The sequence below is a fragment of the Bufo bufo genome, chromosome 5 (genome assembly GCF_905171765.1).
Source record: "Bufo bufo chromosome 5, aBufBuf1.1, whole genome shotgun sequence".
In the NCBI taxonomy this organism is placed as follows: Eukaryota; Metazoa; Chordata; class Amphibia; order Anura; family Bufonidae; genus Bufo; species Bufo bufo.
Window position 1 is genome coordinate 206,630,104 of NC_053393.1, and position 15,381 is coordinate 206,645,484.

The 15,381-nt window shown below is 42.6% G+C and overlaps 2 protein-coding genes across 3 annotated transcripts in view; one reads left to right on the forward strand and one right to left on the reverse strand.

Moving 5' to 3' along the window:
• ACAD11 (acyl-CoA dehydrogenase family member 11) overlaps positions 1-15,381 on the forward strand; it is a 101,760-nt gene that overhangs the window by 38,749 nt on the left and 47,630 nt on the right. Inside the window, exons 12-13 of the mRNA XM_040433274.1 lie at positions 868-975; positions 1,794-1,892. Of these exons, the coding sequence (XP_040289208.1) occupies positions 868-975; positions 1,794-1,892 (207 nt within the window). The remainder of the gene's footprint in view (positions 1-867; positions 976-1,793; positions 1,893-15,381) is intronic.
• ACKR4 (atypical chemokine receptor 4) overlaps positions 1-15,381 on the reverse strand; it is a 42,670-nt gene that overhangs the window by 11,090 nt on the left and 16,199 nt on the right. For both annotated transcript variants that reach the window (XM_040433277.1, XM_040433278.1), the window contains one exon: positions 1,657-1,667. The gene's annotated coding sequence lies outside the window, so the exon portion shown is untranslated. The remainder of the gene's footprint in view (positions 1-1,656; positions 1,668-15,381) is intronic.

A 15,381-nucleotide genomic window follows, 5' to 3' on the forward strand; every position in this document is an offset into this window, starting at 1 on the left:
CTCCACAGCTGGTGATGGCTTCATATATGCATGACTGTATAACCTATACATATAATAGACTTGATAGTCGTGGTCACCAGTAGTTATTTTGTGCGGCGCAGAGTACCCATTCATGGTACGTACATGAAAAGTCTTGGATTAAAACACAATGTAGGTTGTGCTAATGACCTTAGCATTAAATCATTTTTCTGAGACTTTAATACTGATGACCTATCTTCTGGATAGATCATCAGTATTTGAATGGTATTGGTCAAACACTCAGGACCCCGGACGATCAGCTGTTTGAGAAGGCAGTGGCCCTTGCAGTAGTGCAGCAGCCTTCTCGCAGCTTTTCCTAGGCCAGTGACGACACGTTCATTAGTCACGTGGCCTAGGCTCAGCTCAGCCTCCTCCTGCCTTCTCAAACAGCTGATCGGCGGGTGTCAGACCCCTACCAATCATATACTGATGACCTATCATCAGGATAGGTCATCAGTATAAAAGTCTTGGCAACCCTTTTAAGTGTCTTCGTAGAGTTAGGCTTTGTACTTATAGTGACATTTTCTGGAAGGTGTTGTGTATTGGTCCATGTAGGGATGATTTGCTCTGTCATAATGTCCATCAGCTTTTATGGGAGGACTAGCACTTCATGGTCCATTGGGCAATGTTGGTACCTGTAGTACGATGGATCCAACAGTGCATTGTGGCTTACCTTACAAATGGAAGCCACAACACTGATGTGAACAGAGCCTTAAAGCATAGGAGGTACTGTGAAAAGTGAAATGAACACCTGCAAATGTACCTAATACTAATTAAACTACCTATGCCATTACTGCAGCGAGATTAGGCTTTACATAAGTATGTGCTGAGCTTCCATTCTATTTGCAGACACTGGCAACATGGAGGTGCTTCACATGTATGGCACAGAAGAGCAGAAGAAACAGTGGCTTGAACCTCTCCTTGCAGGGGAAATCCAGTCTTGTTTCTGCATGACAGGTGAGGATGCATAATAAATCTGAACTAATTATTTCATGGAAATGATGAGTTGGGAAAAGTAGGAAAAAGTGTGTGTTTTTATTAAAGGATTACTCCACAAATAAATAAAATAGTAATCTTGTCAGAAATCTCACTTGGGAACCACATTAACCCATAGGGCCGGGGCTGACGGTTACATAAAGAGACTGAGTGTCGAAAAAAGGGGCCAGGGTTATTGGATTGGGACCGATCCTCCATGGGCCCCCAGATTTACTAAAACTTGAGTTTCTGACTTTCTGACACACTGAGGGATAGAGATGTGCGTAATTTATTAAGAGGGGATCAAGACTGGTGTATGGGAACACAATCCTTGATATATCTCCCCAATGTACTTTTATATTACTATTCTCAGATTTTCTATAATAAGCAGTACACCAATCCATAAACACCCTTTTAATTGAAGGAGTTGACCCACAAGCAACATTTATTGCCTATCCACAGGATAGGCGATAAATGTATGATCGTTGGAGGTTTAAATGCTGGGACCCCCACAGATCAAGAGAATGGGGAGGTCTTCAAGTTCCCTGTGTGAATGGAGTAGTAGTGTACATGCATGATCACCACTCCGTTCACGTCTATAGAATAGAACAATGGTCACACAGCACACTACTACTCCATTCTCACAGGAGACCCGGCGACCACTGTTGTTGTGAACGATGGGAGTCTCATTTATCACCTATACTGTGGATATGTGATTAATGTTGATTCACTAAATTACCCCTTTAACTGCTATACACAGAATGACTATCAATGACCTACATTATATTTTTCCTATCCAGAGCCTGATGTCGCTTCCAGTGACGCCACCAACATGGAGTGCTCCATCAAGAGAGATGGAGATAGCTACATTGTCAATGGAAAGAAGTGGTGGAGCAGTGGTGAGTAAAGCTTGTAGGGGTCAACCTTCATTGTAAAACGTTCACTTTTTGTCAGCTTCGGCACCACAAGCAGTTTACCTGCAGAAATGGTCTGCATGGCCAAGGCGTCTGAGAGGTTAAATGTCTGCGATTGACTTTACCGCCAAATCACAGACAATAACCGCGGGCCTCTGCTGTGTAAAATGGTAGAAACCCGGCAGTTATGGTTCATGTAGCGCTTGTGAATGGCCGCTACTTTTAAAGACTGGATTTCCACTGTACATGTAGGGTGGAGGTATGGAAAGGGTTAATGTCTTATATATCTTGGGCAACAATTTTAAATGTTGCAAAAAATTAATACACCAGTCGCCCACAACATGAAAAAAAAAAATGTAATAGCGCAAAAATTACTGTTTGCATGCACTAAATAATTGGCACATGAACGCAAACCTAAGACAGACTTAAAACTGACTCCAAATAGACTAAAAATGATAAATGGAAAATGCAAATATCCGTTTGTATATGTATTTCGCCATAGTGATATGCACCTACATACGGGTTGTGCTGACTCAACCCCCCACATTTTTTAAAAATGATAAATGTCCCCCTTTGTGCTTATTCCTGGAGGAAATGAATCTCCACACTCCCATCCCTCTCCACCCTTTTACTTGTCTCCTAATTCCCAGAACAGATATAACGTGCTAGAAATTGATGTCATCCTTTTATTCTCAAGAAATCTTTCTGCTGATAACTTTTAGGGTCATCACACCCTTTGATAAAATGCCACTTCAGAAACAGTAAGCTTTTCCGCCACCTGTTGCGTAACTTCCTGGTAGTGGCAAAAGTCCCAAGACTGGAGATCGTTTAAAGCAACCCTCTGGCCTAGGGTCATAATTTGATATGTGATGGGGAATAGAATATAATATTACCTTGTGCCCTCAGTTTGCACCTCTTTGCTTTAGATCCCCCATATTAGGGTCCCATCTATGGCTGACAGCTTTTTAGACTGCCAGATCTCCTTCTGCTTATGGATTATTGCTGATGACCTCAACGCCTTGTCAATGTTTGTGCTCACCTACATGGTCCTGTCAGGCTCTGGGCTCCATTAGAAGCTCTGGTATAAAATAAAGGAACCTGTGTTCTCCTTCACTGCTTTGAACTAGATATGCCTGAAGAGGAATTGGAATTATGTGCAAGGAGTTGTTTCGCCACTGACATCACTTGTTAGAACCATTTGCCCAGGCCCCACCAATGTCTCTACAAAGAGCTCTCCACACATTTCTTGTTACTACATTGGAGCCCCTTCATTCCCCATTAAATGCCTTTTGCAAGATTTTACTACTGATCACCTATCCTTAGTATAGGTCATCAGTATCTGATCGGTGGGGGTCCAACACCTGGGGCCCTGCCGATCAGCTGTTTGAGAAGGCAGGGGTGCTTGCCGTAGTGCCGCTGCCTTCTCACAACTTTTCCTATGCCAGTGATGACATGTTCATCAGTAATGTGGCTTAGGCGCAGCTCAGCCCCATTGAATGCCGATGCCTTCTCAAGCAGCTGATCGCGGTGGTCACGGGTGTCGGACCCCCACCGATCAGATACTGATGACCTATCCTGAGGATAGGTCATCAGTAGTAAAATTTTGGACAACCTTTTTAAGCCATTGCGTCATAGTACGTCCTCGCAAGTAGTTAGTTACACCCTGGTAATGTACTATTATGATTCTTTGATGGTTGTGCCCATACCATCACGTGTAGGTGCCAGCTGTAATATGCGGCTGGCACTCCACTCTCAATGTGGGATTGACGTTAACTCTGATTAAACACTTTAATGCTACAGTCAGCATTGATAGCAGCATCTAAGTGGTTAGAGAGAGGGATGAGGTTCCCTCTCTCACCCGATTGAACGTGGCTAGGCCTAATAGGCATTATGTTAGTATTGCAGTGTACAATATGAGTGATCAGAATATGTTTAAGTCCCCTGGTGGGACAAAAAATTTAAAAAAGGGTTAAACAAATCAAGAACTACCTTTACTGAAGACCAACTCAGTATATATACAGTTCAAGAAGTCTAACAACATAACTCAATCAAACATGAACAGCATGCAAACAGACATCCCTCCCCAGTGTCTTAATGAAAGAATAGGGAGAGAGGAGACACATGTGATGGGATTATCTCCCGAGTGTATCATAGGGTGATCTACTCCTCTACCCCGGAGTTGGCTATCTTAATCCTATTACTAACACAATAGAACAAAGGGACAAATAAACTAACACATTCATTGGGAGTCTCAGTGCAGAGTTAACCCTTTTTGTGTTGCGGGTTTCACACCCTGCACTTTTAATGGGCAATAGGAAAGATGTGGCCTATAACTCCACACATAAATCGGGGTTAATAGTTCCTTGTAACCCCAAGAGGTCTGAGGTGGGTCTCCATAGTTCTGGGTCCATAGTCCTTAGGAAGGAGGCTAGCCCTCGGGCTTCTCCAGCAGCCCCATTGATGGTTCAGTCCGTCACAGAAGAGATCGCAGAAAAATGTGCACACTCCACAAAACCCACGTATGCAGAGATAACTGACGTTCCTGTGTGCCCTGCCCACTATCTTCAAAATAGAATTGGTTTTTAGTCTGTTCTGTCATTTCTGGAAATACGCAAGTTTAATATATTGAATTATTGACTATTAAGAGACTGTTGTAATAGCTCCTAACGCCATACGTATACAGTGCGTGGCACCAAGGGGTTATAGCAGTACTGTAGACAGTGAGGTACTGTAGATGCAACCATCAAGCACCTAACTAGTCCTGCACTCAGCAGAGAAGTGGATATACAGGGGCGGACTGGCTATAGACCCTACAGGGAAATAAAGATCTGTTGGTCTCAGCATTAATTAATGTACGAGCATCAGGTACTTATGCACCTGGCCAACGGCTGCAGTTGTCCTTCTGAAATCAACTACTGTATATCACCATCCTCAGGACGGTGATACAGTTGAATACTGTGGCGGGGGTGACAGTATTTTATGCTGTGCTGTGGTATTTGGTTCTGCTGATGCAGTATTTTGCGCTGTGCTGTGGTATTTGGTTCTGCTGGGGCGGTGTTTTGTGCTGCACTACGGTATTGCCGGGCCCGCCTACTTCTGTTGTCCCTGCTATGCTGTCCCTATGTGCTTGTGTTGCCCCACTTTCTGTCAATTTGGACCCACCTACAACATGGGGCCACTTTTATATTTCTTTCCTGGGCCACTTGGAGTCCGTCCCCCGTGAATCTAATTGTGTCCAGTCTAGCCAATACGATGTGGGCAAACAGCCTGTACTCTTAAGTGATGGACTCTAGCAGACTACCAGAAAGATTTGTATAGCAACCAATCAGAGTCAACCTTTCATTTTCCAAAGGAGCTCTGAAAAATGAAAGGTAGAGTCTCATTGGTTGCTATGGACAACTGTGCCAGTCTTCCTTTTATACCAATTTTGATAAATCTCCCTATGCGTTTAGCTTGCAGAGCATTGACTACAGAACTTGCTATGTGAAATTACCGCCACTGACTATAAATGAGTGTTCCATAACTTTTCATTATACAGTGATTAAAGGGATTGTCTGGGCAACAAAAAGTATTGCTCATTACTTTCACTTTGGATATACAGTAGTATCTTTCAGTAAAATACTTTATGTACCTGTGTTTTCTGAATCGCTAGATCCGGGTCTGAACGGCAGTCACATGGTCAGAGTCTGTTCCCCAGTCCTGATTATGGATCCTCTGTAAAGAAGACATTCACCAGGACTGGGGGAAGGATTCCCACACCACCTACTCACCTGCCATGCAAATCAGTAAGGTGGTGAAGGTGCATCAGAAGACAGAAGGGGAGAGCAGTTTAGACAACACATGGCCATACAGTAGATTACAACCTGAAAGGTGTATAAAAAGAGAAATTAATGACCAATACGTATTGTTTCCAAGACAACCCCTTTAAACATAACCTAAAACTATAAACCCCTTTAACGAGGACCTTTCACCTGGATATCCTTAATCTAATTATTATCCTACCTTTATAGTGCGGCCCCCACTGATGTTTTGGCACTTTTTTTTTCTTCTAAAGAACCCCCCGTTTGTCCACTGTAGTCCCCGTATCTTTTGGCGCATCATATGCTAATGAGGTGACTCGGTTATACTAGGCGTGGACTTGTATTTCTCCTGGGCACGTATCCAATCAGAGCGCCCCGCTCTTAGCCCGGGAGAAGGAGCTCAAGTTCTCATGGGAGAGGGACCCGCACAAATAAGACAATAGGAGCATATCCTAGCGATATGCCCCCATTGCCTGAGATGACACAACCCCTTTAACATAGTTAACCACATCTACTTTCCCATCCACTTTTTAAAACTGGAGTGAGTGGTATAAAAATGCTAAAAGTCACAAAATTTCTGCAAATGACCCCAAAAAGACAAAAGTCCCTAATTTGAAACTTTTTGACAGCAGAATTCTGGAGTGCAGGGTGTGATAAGTTACTCCACAAGGTTTCTGTTCACTGACAGCAAGTGGATATCTTTTAGAGTTGATCTACACAGTACAGTAACCTGATTCCAAAATCAAGGGGACAGTTACTTGTAGGTGTTGAGAAGAATACAGTCACTGAGATAGACACTGGACCAGGGACTGGGATGAAATCCTGCTGATGACAACATCTTAGGATTTCTTGCTAGTGATTCACAGCAGCACAACATGACGAATACAGATAGATAAGAACATACTAGAGTCAGGCTTCTAAGAGGCAGGACCCACTGTCAAAAACTATTAGTACCTAGTCCTCTACCTTGATAGGGTTTTTCACCCTGAGATGGTTGAGCCATTTCCCTGACTATGGCGGCCCGGCACTGACCTCCCCCACCTACAGTAATACACCCTGATATTTCTTACCACAGGTCTCAAATTTATCATCGTGTTGCTGGGTGACAGGTGATCAAGTTGTAAAAGGCAGAGAAGCTGACTACCTATATCTACTGTCGGCAAGAGTGGACGGTTGTGAATGCGGTCATTTACTGCATAGACTAATTCTAATTGTACGTAAATGCTTAGTATGCCACGATAAGGAGCAAATAGATGTCATTTAGTATGTTATAACAAGCCTATCACCTGTTTATTAATCATTGTTGGATCTTGCATTATTTAAAGGGGTTGTCGGCGCCAAGCCTGGGGTTCTTCCCTGTCCCCCTGAACATAAAAAAAAAAAAAACGAACTCGCCTGTCTGCAGTCTTGCTGCAGCTTGGTCTTGTGACTTCTGCAGCCAATCAAAGGCCTCAGTTGTCATAGAGACTTGAACAGTATATCACTGCTGTGACGTAGTGTTCAAGCTGCTGTGACAGCTGAGGCCTGTCATTGGCCGCAGAGGTCATGGGAACAACAGGTGATTTTTTTTATTATTTTTTTTATGTGCATGGGGACAGAGGAGGAACCCATGGGTTGTCGTCTCCAAGGTTGGACAACCCCTTGAAAGGGTTATTCCTGTTTCATGATATTGATGACCTGTCTCTCGGCACCCCACCGATCAGCTGTTTGAAGGGACCACGACATTTCTGCGAGCATTGCATTCTTTTCATGCTTTACCTGCACATCATCTCCCTTGTGGCGGCGAAGTGTAATTACAGCTTCCTTTCCTATTTATTTGAATGGGACAAACAGTTGTTATTACACTACACCATATCTACAAGGGAGACTATGTGCAGCTAAACATTGAAGAGAACAAAGCCCTCGCACTAGAACCGCAGCTTCAAACAGCTGATCAATAGGGGTGCCGAGAGTTAAACCTCCACCAATCTGACATTGATGACATACTGAGGATAGATCACCAGTAACATAGTACATAAGGCCGAAAAAAGACATTTGTCCATCCAGTTCGGCCTGTCATCCTGCAAGTTGATCCAGAGGAAGGCAAAAAAAAAACTGAGGTAGAAGCCAATTTTCCCCACTTTAGGGGAATAAAAAATTCCTTCCCGACTCCAATCAGGCAATCAGAATAACTCCCTGGATCAACGACCCCTCTCTAGTAGCTATAGCCTGTAATATTATTAAACTCCAGAAATACATCCAGGCCCCTCTTGAATTCCTTTATTGTACTCACCATCACCACCTCCTCAGGCAGAGAATTCTATAGTCTCACTGCTCTTACCGTAAAGAATCCTTTTCTATGTTTGTGTACAAACCTTCTTTCCTCCAGACGCAGAGGATGTCCCCTCGTCACAGTCACAGTCCTGAGGATAAATAGATGATGGGATAGATCTCTGTACTGACCCCTGATATATTTATACATGGTTATTAGATCTCCCCTCAGTCGTCTTTTTTCTAAACTGAATAACCCTAATTTTGATAATCTTTCAGGGTACTGTAGTCCCCCCATTCCAGTTATTACTTTAGTTGCCCTCCTCTGGACCCTCTCCAGCTCTGCTATGTCTGCCTTGTTCACAGGAGCCCAGAACTGTACACAGTACTCCATGTGTGGTCTGACTAGCGATATGTAAAGTGGTAGGACTATGTTCTCATCACGGGCATCTATGCCCCTTTTGATGCAACCCATTATCTTATTGGCCTTGGCAGCAGCTGCCTGACACTGATTTTTGCAGCTTAGTTTGCTGTTTATTAAAATTCCTAGATCCTTTTCCATGTCAGTGTTACTGAGTGTTTTACCATTTAGTATGTACGGGTGACTTGCATTATTCCTTCCCATGTGAAACATAGAATGTGTCGGCAGATGAGAACCATTTGGCCCATCTAGTCTCCCCAATATACTGAGTACTATGGATAGCCCCTGGCCCTATCTTATCTGAAGGATGGCCTTATGCCTATCCCATGCATGCTTAAACTCCTTCACTGTATTTGCAGCTACCACTTCTGCAGGAAGGCTATTCCATGCATCCACTACTCTCTGTAAAGTAATACTTCCTGATATTACTTTTAAACCTTTGCCCCTATAATTTAAAACTATGTCCTCTTGTAGCAGTTTTTCTTCTTTTAAATATTCTCTCCTCTTTTACCTTTGTTGATTCCCTTTATGTATTTAAAAGTTTCTATCATATCCCCTCTGTCTCGTCTTTCTTCCAAGCTATGCATGTTAAGGTCCTTTAATCTTTCCTGGTAAGTTTTATCCTGCAATCCATGTACCAGTTTAGTAGCTCTTCTCTGAACTCTCTCCAAAGTATCAATATCCTTCTGGAGATATGGTCTCCAGTACTGAGCACAATACTCCAAATGCGGTCTCTCTAGTGCTCTGTAGAGCGGCATGAGCACCTCCCTCTTTCTACTAGTAATGCCTCTCCCTATACACCCAAGCATTCTGCTAGCATATCCTGCTGCTCTATGACATTGTCTGCCTACCTTTTAAGTCTTCTGAAATAATGACCCCTAAATCCCTTTCCTCAGATACTGAGGTTAGGACTGTATCACTGATTTTATATTCTGCTCTTGGGTTTTTACGCCCCAGGTGCATTATTTTGCACTTATCCACATAAAATTTTAGTTGCCAGATTTTTGACCATTCCTCTAGTTTTCCCAAATCCTTTTCCATTTGGTGTATCCCTCCAGGAACATCAACCCTGTTACAAATCTTTGTGTCATCAGCAAAAAGACACACCTTACCATCGAGGCCTTCTGCAATTTTGCTGATAAAGATATTAAACTATATGGGTCCCAGAACAGATCCCTGAGGTACCCCACTGGTAACAAGACCTTGGTCTGAATATACTCCATTGACTACAACCCTCTGTTGCCTGTCCCTCAGCCACTGCCTAATCCATTCAACAATATGGGAGTCTAAGCCCAAAGACTGCAATTTATTGATAAGCCTTCTGTGTGGGACAGTATCGAAAGCCTTACTGAAGTCTAGATAAGCAATGTCTACTGCACCTCCGCCATCTATTGTTTTAGTCACCCAATCAAAAAAATCAATAAGATTAGTTTGACATGATCTCCCTGAAGTAAACCCATGCTGTTTTTCATCTTTCAATCCATGGGATTTTAGATGTTCCACAATCCTCTCCTTAAGTATGGTTTCCATTAATTTCCCCACTATTGATGTCAGGCTTACTGGCCTATAGTTGCCCGATTCCTCCCTACTACCTTTCTTGTGAATCTGCACAACATTTGCTAATTTCCAATCTTCTGGGACGACTCCTGTTGCCAGCGATTGGTTAAATAAATCTGTTAATGGTTTTGCTAGTTCACCGCTGAGCTCTTTTAATAGCTTTGGGTGTATCCCATCAGCCCCTGTGACTTATTTGTATTGATTTTAGACAGCTGACTTAGAACCTCTTCCTCTGTAAAGACACATGCATCAAAAGATTCATTAGTCTTCTTTCCTAACTGAGGTCCTTTTCCTTCATTTTCCTTTGTAAAGACTGAACAGAAGTATTCATTGAGGCAGTCAGCTAGTTCTTTATCTTCTTCCATATACCGTTCTTCTTTTGTTTTTAATTTTGTAATTCCTTGTTTTAGTTTCCTTTTTTCATTTATGTATCTAAAGAATGCCTTATTGCCTTTTTTCCCTGACTGAGCTAATTTCTCTTCTGCCTGTGCTTTGGAAGCTCTTATAACTTGTTTGGCCTCTCTCTGCCTAATCTTATAAATTTGCCTGTCATCCTCGTTTTTTGTTTTTTTTATAATTCCTAAATGCTATCTTTTTGTTTTTAATGATTTTGGCCACTTCTGCTGAGTACCACAGTGGTCTTTTCCTTTTTTTTCTTTTACTGACAAGCCTAATGCAATTTTCTGTTGCCTCTTTTAAGTAGTCCCATTTCTCCTGGACTCCAATGAAACTGTTCCAATCTGATAGGGACTCGTATACCACTAATCTAATTTTAGAAAAGTCAGTTTTTCTAAAATCTAAAACTTTTGTTTTTGTGTGGTGTGACTCAGTCACTGTACTTAATAGTAAACCACACTGACTGGTGATCACTAGATCCCAAGCTTTCCCCTACAGTGGCCAAACTTTACATTTACATTTGTCAGTGTTAAACCTCATCTGCCACTTATCTGCCCAAGCCTCCAATCTATCCAGATTGCTCTGTAGTAGTATACCGTCCTCTTCAGTGTTAATTACTTTACACAGTTTAGTGTCATCTGCGAAAATTGATATTTTACTATGCAAGCCTTCTACAAGATCATTAATAAATATATTGAAGAGAATAGGGCCCAATACTGACCCCTGAGGTACTCCACTAGTGACAGTGACCCAATCTGAGTGTGTACCACTAATAACCACCCTCTGTTTTCTATCATGAAACCAGAATACCTCTTTAAGAATAAATGTGTTTTGTTATGGAGTCCAGCATTTTACCTGACTATGGTTACGGTCACATATCCGCTAAGCTACCATATCTGGCATAGCCAGTTACCACCATGCATTGCCGCCTCTCCATTGACTATAGTGGCATCTGACGAGGATTCGGCGGCTTTCCAGCATAAATTCCGGCTTTCGGACGGACAAATACTGTTACATGCAGCACAGTGGTATTTGTCTGGTATTTGTCAAAGCCAGCATTTAAGCCAGAGCCATCGGATCCCATTATAGTCAATGGGAGTTCGGAGGTTTGCAGCGGTATCCTACTTTGCCAAATACGATAACTCCGGTAGTCTATTCCTCTGTCGGAACAGACTACCAGATTAGATGCCTCAAAATATTGTGTTGTTTTCTCTAGCATTTTTGAATCTGCTACAGAGGCCCCTAATCGAGTCTCTGATGCTGATGTGAACGTAGTCTTACCAGTCTGGGGATAATGTTACACTTTGGTAGGATCCGCTCTTGAAAACATTAAATGCTTTAAACCTGCTGTCTCTGGAATGTGTAACACATTGGAGCCTTTAAATAATCAGTAATGGTATTAAAATATTTTATTATGTACAATATATCAATGCAACAAAATGAAAAATTGTTACATTCAGTTAATGGGGTTTTCCGATTTTTGCAATTTTCAGCATCAGTTGACAGGAAACTACACGTTATCGGTAATGCCCCGTTTTCCTGCACTCCATCGTGGTGACGTAACCTTTTCCACTGTGTTGGTTCCATATACCGATGACGTCACGTCTACATCTAAGGCATGCCAAGGCTTGTAAGGCTCTGCCCCACAGATGACCTTTCCTCTGAGGGTGGTGTTCTGCTCATTCTCCTGGACCCTGCCCTGTAGACGTGATGTCAGCAATAATGCTGTGTCTAAGGCCTCATGCACACGACCATTGTGTGTTTTGCGGTCCGCAAATTGCGGATCTGCAAAACACGGATGGCGTCTGTGTGCGTTCCGCAATTTGCGGAACTGGGTGTTCAGCCGTTTAAATAGAACTGCCTATTCTTGTCCGCAAAACAGAGAAGAATAGGACACGTTATATTTTTTTTGCGGACCACGGAAAGGAGCAATGGATGCAGAAAGCACACGGAGTGCATCTTTTGCGGCCCCATTGAAGTGAATGGGTTTGCATCCAAGCAAATACTGAGGCTCGGATGCGGACCAAAACAACGGTTGTGTGCATGAGGCCTTAGGACTAGGTTTTTCCAGCAGGGCTTCAAGCAGGCTTGGATCTGTGACTTTCGAGCAGGGAGGGAAAAGAGAGGCAGAGACCTGATGCTCCAGTTACTGCGGTGGGATGTAAACACAGGGTGTTGGTCACAGATTGCAATTTCACTGGAGGAGTCAAAATGCACTCGGAACTTCATCTGACTTATATAATGTAGTAATGTTGAATGCTGATGTTTTTTATTTTTTGTGTAACCCGAAACCCCTTTAAAGGCTTTGTCTGCCTATGCAGCTTTTTTTGTATTTTGGCAATGCATCTAAAATGAAAATTTTAAGTAGCTTTGCTATTTGTCCTGATCAAACATGTATTTTATCTTTTTTTTTTTAATACAGCTCCTATACAAACCTATGTGTTTCCATGGTAACAGACACCCCATTGTAGTCTGATCCTGCAGTCAACATTTCTTCATTCAGTCCCTACTTCTTGGTAATCGACTGATTGTATGTTAGTTTGGAACAGATGGGGGGGAAAAGTAAAACTTTAGGATCAGACTATTGAGGGTTTGTTTGTTGTCTATTACAGTGGAAATGCTTAGGTCCGCATGGAGCTGTGGACCCAACTCCAGGACAGTAAAAACAAATTGATTTGCAAAGGCGAAAATAGCTATTAAATTGTAGCAGAGGAGAGATTCTTCAACACATACCATAATGTGTATTATGCACAAACAATGCCGTATTAAAATGTTCCCCCCTGCGGTTAAAGCCTTGTTCACACTGGTGGTTTAGCTTCAGTAGATATAACTGATATTATGTAAGGCATCTTGTGCTGTTGTTTTTTTCTGAAGCATTAGAAATGTCGACAGAGCACCTAAAGACGGGTCGAGCTGCAGTGTGAATATAGCCATAAAAACAATGTATGTCTTCATTTGTGAAACATCCTTGGTGAGTGGATTACCCTATTGTTCGCTTTATAAGACAGACTTTTTTCTCCCCCCACTTTGTGGAGGGAAAATGTCAGTGCATCTTATAAAGCAAATAATTTGGTGCCGAAACTACACAGCCCTGTCCATTGTGTAGTGTTCGGAGCTGGTAACTACTGTGTAGTTTCAACGCCGGAGCTACAAGGTAACAGCTGATCGGTGGGGGTGCCGGGTGTCGAAACCCCTCTGATCTGATATTGATGACCTATCCTGAGGACAGGCCATCAATATCAAAATCCTGGACAACCCCTTTAAGTCACATGATTGTTAAAGGGATTCTGTCATCAGGTTTGGGGCTATAGAGATACGGACATGCACGGCTAGATCGCCGCTAGCATGTCCGCAATATATGTGTCCTATAGGGCTGTGTGGTTTTAATTTCTTTAAAAAAGGATTTTATAGATATGCAAATGAGTGTTGAATGTGTCCAAGGGGCTGCACTAACCTTACTTGTGCCCAGCCGTGCCCAGCCACGCCCGCCTGTGAAGGAGCCCAGCACCGCCTATGTCTCCTCCTTTCATTAACGATACATTGCCGTAATTTCGAGATGCGCGAGCTCGCGCATGCGCAGTGCCGGTATAGTGTTCCTTCCCTGTGCTGGCATCAGCCTCAGGGAAAGAACTGCGCATGCACGAGCTCGCGCATCGCGAGATTACGGCAATGTATTGTTGATGAAAGGAGGAGACATGGGCGGTGCTGGGCTCCTTCACAGGCGGGCACAGCTGGGCACAAGTAAGGTTAGTGCAGCCCCTTGGACACATTCAACACTCATTTGCATATCTATAAAATCCTATTTTAAAGAAATTAAAACCGCACAGCCCTATAGGACACATATATTGCGGACATGCTAGCGACGATCTAGCCGTGCATGTCCGTATCTCTATAGCCCCAAACCTGAAGACAGAATCCCTTTTAAGTCTCAGTGCAATCGCTGAATGGTCTTAAAGGGACCAGGGTTGCTACAAATTAAGTCACTTAAATGTTATATAGCAATTGGAGTAAATGATAGTTCAAATCTACGCCAGCTCATAGCTGATGTAGATTTGAATTTCTTACTCGCGGATTGGCTAAAAATGTGCCAAATATGTTAAGAGGCCTGTAATTCTTAATAAATTTGGCGCATCCTGTGTTTGTAATTCCATGCTTAGTATATCATTCATAATATATTTGTTTCTATTGAAGTGTTCCTTTATATAAAGTTGATTATGTTTAAATATATAGCAGCATAGTAAAGTGTCTCACTTTACTAATCACTTATGAAAGGGTATGCATCCCCTGACTATTTAAACAAACCATAATAGAGTGAATAGGGATGCTAAAAGCAAAAAACTTTAATTTAATTCTTCAAAAATAGACATAAAAATACTGTAGGTGAAAATAAAACCCAACTAACAATCGGTAGCACGTCCCGTAGCTAATGAAGTGACCACCGCCGAAGATCTAAAGGCACTAATATGGAAGGTTCAGGGAAATGAACCCCCACAACAGGACCAATTCCGGTGGTGTGTGCAGTGGTCTGTGCACCAAAACTAATGTTTGGGTGTGCAGCTGTCACAGACGCAGCTGATCAAACGCCCAAAACCTCCATCAAGATAAGAGGATTGCAGTGGGAAGCGCTATAGATACTAAGACTCCATTTGTATCCAATTTACAAATAAAGTGTGGGAAAAGTAACCAGTCCCTCACTGGCATCGCTATCAATGTAGACTATTTGCCCTCATTGCCCTGAATTTGCTTCACATCTAAATAACCTAACCTCATAGCTCTACGCGTTTCTGCATCATTATGATGCCTCATCAGGAGCACGTGATGTGAGCTTGAATTAGGACCGGATAACAATACAAGTTGGCATTAGTAGATACGCAAACCCTCTCTCACAGGGGCAGCGCTCCGGCACTGTGACGTCTTACAAACAGGTTCGAATCCCTAACCCATCTAAAGAGATTGAACCTGTTTGTAGGCACATATGACAAGCCTTTTTTCAGAACCATGATCTCAGCAGTATTCAGTTGTCTCTGAGACAAATTGATGATCTGCATCT